Genomic DNA, 10,222 nt, shown 5'->3' with positions numbered 1-10,222 from the left:
TGGATTCCTTTATTGTAGGTCATTCTCTCCACAAAACAACCAAAATACATATTAATTTATATATATTTCTTCGTGTATTTTTCATGTGTATTATTCTTTTGTTTATCAGCGTGGCAGCAGCACGTTGACGATCCTCCCTCCGTCTCCGTGAAGCTGACGTCTTGCCAGGCGGCTCCTCCGTCCTGCTGCGGTCTGTTTAAGCACCTTGGAGAACTCCGCTCCACAGCAGAGCGCACTGCGGAGCCGGAATCGGCGTTGTGCGTAAATTACGTCAAATCCGGAAGTAGCGACCGCTGCACCGTCCGGGGCTGCCCCTCTTTGTTGACGATATCGGCGGACGGTTAAACCGCTTCAGCATTTTTTGCCTGCGTCGGTTTATTTTAAGATCCCCCTATTCCTCGCTGCCAGGACCCCAGAGGTGTGATGGAAGGCTGCGGGGCGGATTTAGGGTGATGCGTTTCAGATTCGCCCTTCGCTCGGTAAGATGAGCACCGTGTGTGTTGCGTATTTCTTGCACCTTTCTTTCACTGAGCTTGTTTTGCTCCGCACACCGTCGAGCAGCTGTTAGCCGAGGCGCTCTGTGTCATCATGCTGTGGCGAAACAAGATGCTCATGATGTTATTTTATCTCCATGCTGTAGATCGGGTTCCACCGGATTGGCTGAGGCGGATGCCATTCAATGGACTCTCCCAGCTTGCATGAGTATAAACAGCATGGCCATCGCACATTCCAGCAGGTCTAAATATATCTATTAAGGCCAGCGGAGGGGAGGACTTGTTCAGGGGTGGGGGTTTATTCTGGGACGTTTCACTGGCGTGGTGAACTCGCACCACTTGAATTGTCCTCCGGAGATTGACAACCTGGTTGTTGCACCCACTGAGGAGGACCCGGCCCAATCCAAAACATGCCCTCGAGTTCCAATGTGAGGTCCAGGGCGCGGGAGAGAAACAGCGTCCTGAGCAGACCCGAGTTCATCTCCCTGAACCAGCCCCCGATCCGCGGCGGCAGCGCTGGAGGTGGCGGCCCCGCGGAGGGCCGAGGCGGCGCCAGGCGACCGCCTCAGATCAAGCACCAAACAAGCCAACCGAGCGAGGAGTCTACCGACAGCGGCAGCAAGGACCGGAGGGAGCCCAGCAAGATGCCAGAGGAAGACTGCATGCTGCTGAACCCTTCGTTCAAAGGGATAGCGATGAACTCCCTCCTAGCCATCGACATCTGTCTGTCCAAGCGCATGGGGGTGTGCGCCAACACGTCGTCCTCCTGGGGGGGCTGCCGCTCCATGGTCAGCCTGCTGGCGCTCACGGGCCACGGCATCACGTGGATCATTGGCACGATCGTGTGTCTCACGAGGAGTAACACTCTGGCCGGGCAAGAGGTCCTCGTCAACCTGCTGCTTGGTAAATTGCCACACATCACACCGTGCAACTTCAGTACCCAGAATGCACCGCGCATGCGCTCACAGTTTCCCTTTTTCGCTTTTCTGTTGTTTTCTTTCCCCTTGTGAAATCACAGTCAGCGTCATTCTCCACTGTATGAAAAGTTTCAGCCAAACAGTCAAATACATCAGGGGTTGTAAATTACATGATTAATGTTTATCAACCATTAATAAAGTAATTATATGAATACTTCATAAGGTATGGCTTGTTTGAAAGTGGTACCAGCTTGTGTTTTAAAACTCACACTTTATGATACAAAATGTATTGTATTGTAAATTATGTTTATGGTTGACAAACTATTCGTTTTGTGCTGATTGTCCCTCAGCGACAAAGTAAAGAAGAAGATAAACAAATTCAAACTTTCAGAAGAAAAAGACAGAATGCCAACGTGTGTCACTTCTGTTCAGTAAAGTTCACATTACATATTAAAGGGATGTTTTTAATATAGCAGTTTTTCTAGTAGTGCAATACCTTTATGAATCTTAATCATCATAAACGTGCTTCATGTTAATCTTTTTTTGACACTGCATGGAAATGTTGATGCATTATGAGTTATAATGTGACGGCAGAACCTCATACAGCCATGAATGACTCCAAATTACAAATATATGCAAATGTGCAGTGCATATATTCCCGTCAGATTGCACAATGGCTCACGACATTATGTTGACTTCCTGTATGTGCTACATCGTTTATGATGAGATCACATTTTTCTGAATGGATTTTACAGTCTGGGCACAAACACTGATTATTGACCAAAAAAACAGCGCAAATCTCTTGGCTGTGGCGTCATTGAGCTCTGATTGGAAGCCAGTAAATCTCTGGATTTAGGACACTGTTGTATTGTGTTTGGGACATTGGTCAGCCCCAAATGCTTGTTTATTATTTGTCGGCCCCGGATCATTTTGAGTCTATTGAGCTCCATCAGGAGAAAATCTACAGACATGCTGAACAGTGGGAAACAACATATTAACGATGACTGAACCTCTGTTTTGTTTTCACCTAACAGGAAAATAATCAACCAAGACTGGCCTGTCAGCTTTGGTTTAATTCTGTCCACTGCCATGAGCGTAAGAACTGTGCAGTGCAGAAATATTTTGAATTGACAGGGTCTCTCTACAAACTACTACAACCACTGAGTAGAAGAGACTCCTGAAGAGGAACTTGACATTCCCATCCTTATCACATGAGGTGTAGCTCTGTTTTGGTGTTTTCAGGTTTCTTCTTCTGTGTAACTGTACTTCTTTCTCCCAGTCCATGTTTATTTCATATCACGCACAATCCCTTTTTAACATTCATTCAAATGCTCACTTCCCTGCACTGTATTTGAGGCCTGCATGGAAGATGACATCACACATCTGTCTTCTTCACTATGCTCAATGGAACAGAGGTTAGCATTATATTCTGAGTGGCTTACCTGTGTGCAGCTCCTGACTTTCTATTTGCAAAAAAAAATCTGCAAAACCACAGTAATAGAAGACCACAGATAATTTTCAGCTGACTCTGCAGTACCGGTCAGCTCTGCAGAGCTCTGCAGCCTGTTTTGACTCGTTTCACTTCACTCTCACCGCTTTTATCAGCTCAGCAGGCAACTGTCTTTAGCGAAAAAAGCTCTAAACCCACTTTGTGCTACCTGCTGAGCACCGGACGACAAACAAATAACTTGCTTGTGAACATAGTGGAGCATTTAGATGCTAAAGAGACAGATATTTTGCATAGGAGTTGGTGGAGACCAAAACAGGGCTAAAAGGAATAAAACATATTTAAAATCATCTTCAGCTGAACAATCTTGTAAAAGTACATTTGAAGAGCAAGATCAGCCTTTAGTAAGGGTTATAGATTGGTCCCGATATGGCATATCTTTTTTTAATTATTATTTTCTGGCCTGAATGAGTCAATTAGAATCAGTGACGGACTGCTGAATTTGCAAAGAAGCACAGCAAAACGTGTTGTTCTAGCACTTGTCATAGCTGGGCTGTGTGAGTAAAACAAGAAGTATCGTGGTATTTTATTGTGGTATTTCCTCACAATGCAATCAGAACTATGGCAGCCTGACTTTCTGCCCACACCTGTTGCACTCTTTGAAGATGGAGTTTCCATCCTGTTTCTACCGTTTCCCCTCGAACAGTAAATCTGACTCACTGACGGAAAGTGTTTTGGCTGCTCAAAACAGCATCCGTGTGATCAATAACGGCGTGCCGTACTGACTGGGTGGCTGACCTCAAACATGTTAATACACCGTGCTGACTGCAGCCAAGAACGCTGAACACACACATTCACGTTCCTACTCCGACAAACCAAGTCATCACTGTTCATTTAGTCACCTGAAGGTGCCTCGTGTCTTGGCTCACTCGCCTGGCCCCTGCAGCAAAGTCCTCACTCACACTACTTTGGTTTTTTACAAGCCTGCCCACCTCTCTTTTCATCTCCCCTTCTGCGTTTAGATTTTTTTTCCACCTCACTAGCCTGCCTTTAAGGAGCTGGGACAGAAGTTTAGAATAATGGCCCCGTTAGGACAGCGAGTCGGTGACTGGAATGAGAATTAGGGCGGCATCACGAATATGTCAGACAACTGACAGTTATTTAGCGCGTGGCTGGCAGAGCGTGTGTGAGGATGGCTGACGTGAACTAAAGTTGTAGATGGCAATGGGAGGGATATTTTTGGGGACTGCTGCGGAGCTATAAAAGGCCTCTGCATATGTCCGGTATGCAGACTCAAAGCAAATGCTTCTCAGTATTGTATGCCTTATCAGTTATTCTTGGTCACCCAGATATCTGCTTTCATATGTACTATAGTTGATTTCTGCTTAGAATCACTAATTATATAAAATGCACTGAAGCAGTTTGTTACTCTTAGATGTTAATTATTGTATATTACTCGTAGCAGTATAGTTCTGTCCTTTGTTTACAGATGTATCAGGACTAAGCATCTACTAGGTTATTGGCACAAAGGTTCTTAGAGCTAAATGCTAACTACAGTATGCTAACATGCTGATATTTAGAAGGTATAATGTTCACACCTTACGTAAGCATGTTAGCATGTTAGCATTTTATCATTTGCAAATTGTCGTTTTGCAAGCAATTAGTCAGAAATGAACGTTTACGAAGTTGTGGACCTGCTGATGTTACAAAGTTATAAAAGTGGTCTACACCAAACATCAAGGTTAATAGTTGAATCACATCTGACTTAAAAAGTGAATATCATGGTGGTGCTACAGGGAAACTATTGGTGTTCTTTGATGGAAAGGAACCACACTGCCATGTTGTTGTCGGATCAGACAGAGCATTTTATTTCAGTTTGCTGCTTCTTTTTCTGTTATTGCTAGGCAACCACTGAAAGAGCTTAATGAGTGCGAATGTTAGCACAAACCACGACCTCTAATAGAACAAATAAAACAAGTACCGCACTAACATGCCTCCAGGCCTGCTGTTTTGTGTTCAGATCGTGATAACGACGGTTGGAAAAGTCGTAAAGCTACAGGTATCAAGCAGATGAGAAATATGCTAATGACATTGAGTGCTTTTCTGCTTTGTATTGATTTTTAATTTTTTAATTTGAGGCAATCACGGCACTCCTACAAAAACGTGAAGCTCATACTGATACAGCTGCTCAGCAACGTAAAAACGCTTCTCTCTTATTGAAAACAATCACTGCTAAAATGTCCTCTTACTGATCTCGGCCTCACTCCCCCTTTTTTTTGTTTTTATGTGACAGCCCTCTTTCTTGACATCTTGACGGTGGCTGGAGTCCAGAGACTGGTGAAGCGCAGGGGACCTTGGGAGATGACGCCGGGCTTCATGGACTGCGTGGCAATGGACATCTACTCCTTCCCCGCCGCTCACGCCAGCCGTGCCGCCATGGTCTCCAAGTTCCTGCTGTCCCACCTGGTCCTCGCCGTGCCGCTCCGCATCCTGTTGGTGCTGTGGGCCCTCCTGGTGGGCATGTCCCGGGTGCTGCTGGGGAAGCACCACCTAACTGATATGGTGTGTGGCTTTGCGCTGGGCATGCTCCACTTCAGCTTGATGGAGTCGGCGTGGCTCTCATCAAGCACCTGTCAGACTCTGATTTCAATAGGCACGCTCAGCTGGAGCCCCCTTTTCTGAGCTTTTGATATATAGCACACAGGGCTTATTTGATACACGAACCTCGCAATGTCAAGGACTACGGTCTGATGAAGTTATTTTTTTTGTTGCAAGGGTCTGAAGTTCTTACGGCAGGGTGTGAACAGAGAAGCATTCATATTTGGAATCAGATGCTGGCTTGCATGTAACAGCCAAGACAGGCAGGACATCCATAATGCTTCCTAAATCTTAGTATCTTCAGTCAAATCTACGAAATCCCAACTCTACTGGTCCTTAACTTCAATTTAATACTACTAATAAAAGGAAAGTCAAATGCAAACTCACAATGATTTGGTGATAATGTATATGGAGGATTTTTGAAGTTTCTTTTATTTTAGATTTGTGATTCTCATGCAGTATAAAAGCTGGTCGGCCGCCATTCATCCATAACTTAACCTCTTTCTGTTCAACAAATCCTCTCGAGTCGATATACCTCTTCCTCTTTCCCATCTCACTTCCCTTTACCTTCCCTTCCACCTCTTCCTCTTTTCTCACTTGTTTTGAATATCCATGCTTTTATTTTGAAACAGTGATATACTTAAACCACCTGGGACACTGAATAGATCGGTGGAAGGCTACAATATTGGATGTAACACTAGAATATATCAATTGATTGTTGTTTGGATTTTCCACCTTGTCCCCGGTTGGCATGACTATAAAGTTTGTATATCTCTGATGGGATTCTGTTCTTCTTGCTGAATGTTTATCAAATATGAAGTTATTTTGATGCCACTGAATTTAGCTGCTTGTGTATACGAAATGCCACACTTGCACAGAATTTAATATTTTTCTTACAGGGTCAAGTATAATTTCCTTTCAGCAAGCCATTTACACTTTAAAGAGTTTCACTTTTTTTATGGCATAATCAGATTTCTCTTCAGCGCTTTAATTTGAGGCTGCTACAGTCTGCACATCAGCCTAACAGATGCTTATGTATGGTCAGTGATGCTGATTCTGTGCCCCACAAAACAACTGAAGCGTGTGTGTGTGTGTGTGCATGAATGTTGGCATAAAAATATCTGTTTGAAATATCATTTTTTAACAAATTATGCCTTTCTTTTCTTAATTTGTTGTTATGGACCTTTGAATGACTACTGGTGATTTCTTTTGTGTGTATGTGTGTGTGGTAGACCTTTTTTTGCAGTTTGGCGTGTAAATAAAGTTGTGTACTTTAGTTTGTTTAGTTCTGTACAGCAATCTGTATCATGTTTTTACTTAGTTGTTTTTTCAGTCATTAATAAAACGAGGTGCGCTGTCAGTAAAACGTAGATGCCGTCGCGTTTTTAGTCATTTTGCATTTGAACAGTAAAATGCCAATAATAGTCCAAATAGTTTGTTTTTATATCCGTTTTCAGGGTGAATCTTGTGGGTGTATGATGTTGCCATGCAGCTTTTCTCCATCTGCAATACTCTTATGAGGATTTGCAAATACCTTAAATTGAAATTTGGGTGAATCCGTGCGCCGTCTTGAGTGACGGAAACCCCCATTAAACCTTATTTGATGAATGTTAATGAATCAGTTGAATCCTATAGGAAGCTTAACCGCCCACTTATAAGACGGCTTTCTGCAACAAATTATGTTTGCTTCTACAATGGCATGCGTCACATGGTGCACAATCCTAGTGATGAGACAACTCGGGCATGGCATTCTGTCCATGGTACACTTAATGGGGGAATCATATAAATGCATGCTTATTACACAGAAAAAGAATTACTTCAACGTGAAAAAAAGAAATGTGCAATCTCAGCATTTCCAGTGCAACTATACGGCCAGAGCTCTGCAAAATGCAAAGTAGGGATTTACTTGAAAAAGAGCTGTGTTTTTCCAAAACGGTGTTTAAATCTTAGTCTCAGTTCCCTATTAAAAACAAACTAATTTTAGACTTAACATTTCATTTGACTGAGAGAGCAAATGGGAATGTATTGATGCAACAATATCTCTGGCAGTCATTAAGTCTGTGTGTCTTCACAGCCTTTGGCACTGGTTTCCTGTCATACAACCCTTACCACAGAGAAATCTGACAGGAAACAACGCCAATGCACTGGTGTGTGCTCTGAAACCGCTCAAATAGCAGGAACAGAAACTACTTTAAATATACTCTCTGGCTCAGTCACAGGGGAAAGAGTTTCAGCAATCAGAGATTCTTATGTTACCTTGTTATGTTTGCATGGTTAGACATCAGACGAGACAGAGCCATCTTGGAGCACAAGAGTTTTTTGCCTTTGACAGTGCTGCCAACACCGATCGATGTCTAAATCAGATTCAGATAAAGTTCAAGTTGTCTGGTTTGTACACAGCTTGAAGCAATATCGTACAATATGATTTCAGTAATAGAGCTTTGAGAAATAATGGACATATTTCCAAAGGATGATTGTTCTTGTTTATCAATCTCACCAATCCGAACTACGTTTCCACACAAACAGAATTAGCAAAAGATGATTCTTTTGAAGACAGTTTAGGAGATTTAATGTGGCAAAGGTTGCAATGTGACAATTTTGCAGAGGGGTAATAAAAAGTGTGCTCACCTTCTCAATAACTGTAAGGTATATTGCAATTATACAGCCTAAATGAATCGCCTCACTTCTGAACTTTGCACAACCGCATTCTACACCCTGCAAACCCTCTATTCAATCTACCTTCGGATAAAAAGGCTGCAAGAACAAAACCACTTATCCTGCCTTCGCCCAATGGGATCGGCTCCAGCTCATTCTCGTCACCTGTTGGATGCAGCCTCTTATATTCATAACTGGTTATAAACCCCTTACACACACACACCATTGTACTCATCATTATCATTATCCATGCCCAAAACTAAGCACTGATATACCTTTATTTATAATCCACCTTCGGACTGCTGCCCACTTATATGTCACGTAAACAGTGCACTTGTTCTATGTTGTCTTTTGTGTAAATGTCATGCCTGTTTGTAACTTTGTCGTATGGCTGTTGCTTCTGAACAAGGTCTCTTTTGAGAAGGAGTCGCTGTCTCATTGGGATTACCTGTCTAAAAGGGGGAAAAAATGAGTTTTTTCGCAGCACAGGTTTGTTTAATTTTGCATCAGAATCAAGGCCTTTACAATCCTGCATATTATGTACCCAAAATATCCCTGTGAGTAGGTGCTGATAGTGCTTGCATGCCTGTTTCTGCAGGGTTCACATGCACCATCTCAATAGACGCCACACTTCCTTCTGTTGTGTCTTGATGCTCCTGTTTGTGTCATGCTCTGAGAAAACGTTAGACACCACAACTTCCCAGGTGCCACTGACCTTTGTGTATGCTGTATGTAGCTGTGGTCATGTTATAACCCCTAAACGGGTATTCTGACAATCGTCAGAGACATTTGCATTTTCTCAACTTTTGAAATTTTCCTTCAGTTGATAAAAAAAAATACGATTACCATTGCAAAGCATGTGTCACTAGTCTGCAAAATAGCTGCATACAAATGCAATGAACTCACAAAAAAATTGGTTTTGGCCACATTGGTGGAGTAAATTACGTTTTACACAAGAAACATCTTGTGGGCTCACTGTTAACTGCTTTAATAAACATTTGTATTAATTCATTTTTGCACTAAATATTTGCATGACTGACTTTTTTCCATTGAAAATAGCATGCAGTGGATCAGTTTAGATATTTGCAGGCAAGTGCTCCCTCTAGAGGAATCTGCTTGTCTTGACTATGAGCATTGGCAATGCTCTGCAAATATATCGTTTTTATTGTCTTAAAGATTCAAAGCAGCAGAAAGATATATTTTTTAACATATCTAATATGACTTTGACCTGTGAAAATCACTCATACTACACACACCGTAAATGTATAGTGCAGAGAGAAAAATTATTAAACGCATTGACATTGTATTACTTATTTTAATGTGCATCTATTTGCTCATTTCCTTATTGAATCCCTTTAATTGTTTTGTTATTTAATTGTGTCCTACAGTCTGAGTTAATTCACACATCACATAGAAGAGCTCCTTCAGCAAGGTTAGTATATCTTCCATTTAACTTTCTGTGAAGTGAAGCACATGTATTTACATTTTTTTTAGGCGCAGCTTATTTTAGAACTTGGAGAAAAGGGTTGAATAAATGTGTATTATTAAAATGTAATTGAAAAACTAATTTTCTGTAAGAGATCAGACATACCAGTAGAGTCAGTCACAACTGGATGAAGCTCAATGCCAGGATATGACTCACTACTGGGACACTACTGTGAATGTAAACATACTCACTGAATAGCTGGATTCCCTGTTAAACTCATTTGATTCATTATGAAAAGGGTCAAGACCTACGTTTCCTTCCTTACATAATCTTTTAATATATTCCACACACATCCTTATAATTTACAGTACTGCTGTATTGCCGCAGAGATTTAGTTGTGAATGGATGAATGAGAGGCAAACTATACAGTCCCTTGGATAAAAGCAATATATACATGCAGGCCATTTACCAATCCATCCCAATCCAGATATGAATAACAATTAATGTATTTCAACTTTATTGCAGTTACTTTATGGGTGTAACAGACAAATTATCTCTCATATTTATTTATAGATAGATAGAAGTTAACACTGGAGAAGTTGACCCTGAACCTACAGTTATGTTATACCTCATCAGCTAATCACTGGACTCTGATCCCATGTCAGACTATATTATTATTTTATAC

General features: G+C 41.8%; 1 protein-coding gene across 1 annotated transcript; it reads left to right on the top strand.

Moving 5' to 3' along the window:
• Positions 1-93: 93 nt before the first annotated feature.
• LOC311030072 (inactive phospholipid phosphatase 7-like) lies at positions 94-6,732 on the top strand. The gene is made up of 3 exons (XM_084035619.1): positions 94-479; positions 641-1,397; positions 5,152-6,732. Exons 2-3 carry the CDS (start codon positions 905-907, stop codon positions 5,538-5,540), a joined length of 882 nt encoding a protein of 293 aa, XP_083891745.1. The 5' UTR covers positions 94-479; positions 641-904; the 3' UTR covers positions 5,541-6,732.
• Positions 6,733-10,222: the final 3,490 nt, after the last annotated feature.

This window comes from Eutrigla gurnardus (genome assembly GCF_963514095.1).
Source record: "Eutrigla gurnardus genome assembly, chromosome: 19".
Classification (NCBI taxonomy): Eukaryota; Metazoa; Chordata; class Actinopteri; order Perciformes; family Triglidae; genus Eutrigla; species Eutrigla gurnardus.
This window is presented reverse-complemented; position numbering and strand designations above follow the sequence as displayed.

Bases quoted from the DNA above. Each gene is read 5' to 3' on its own strand.
- LOC311030072 (XM_084035619.1), top strand. From the start codon at position 905: ATGCCCTCGAGTTCCAATGTGAGGTCCAGGGCGCGGGAGAGAAACAGC. The intron at 1,398-5,151 runs GTAAATTGCCAC...TTTATGTGACAG, and splicing joins CCTCGTCAACCTGCTGCTTG to CCCTCTTTCTTGACATCTTG.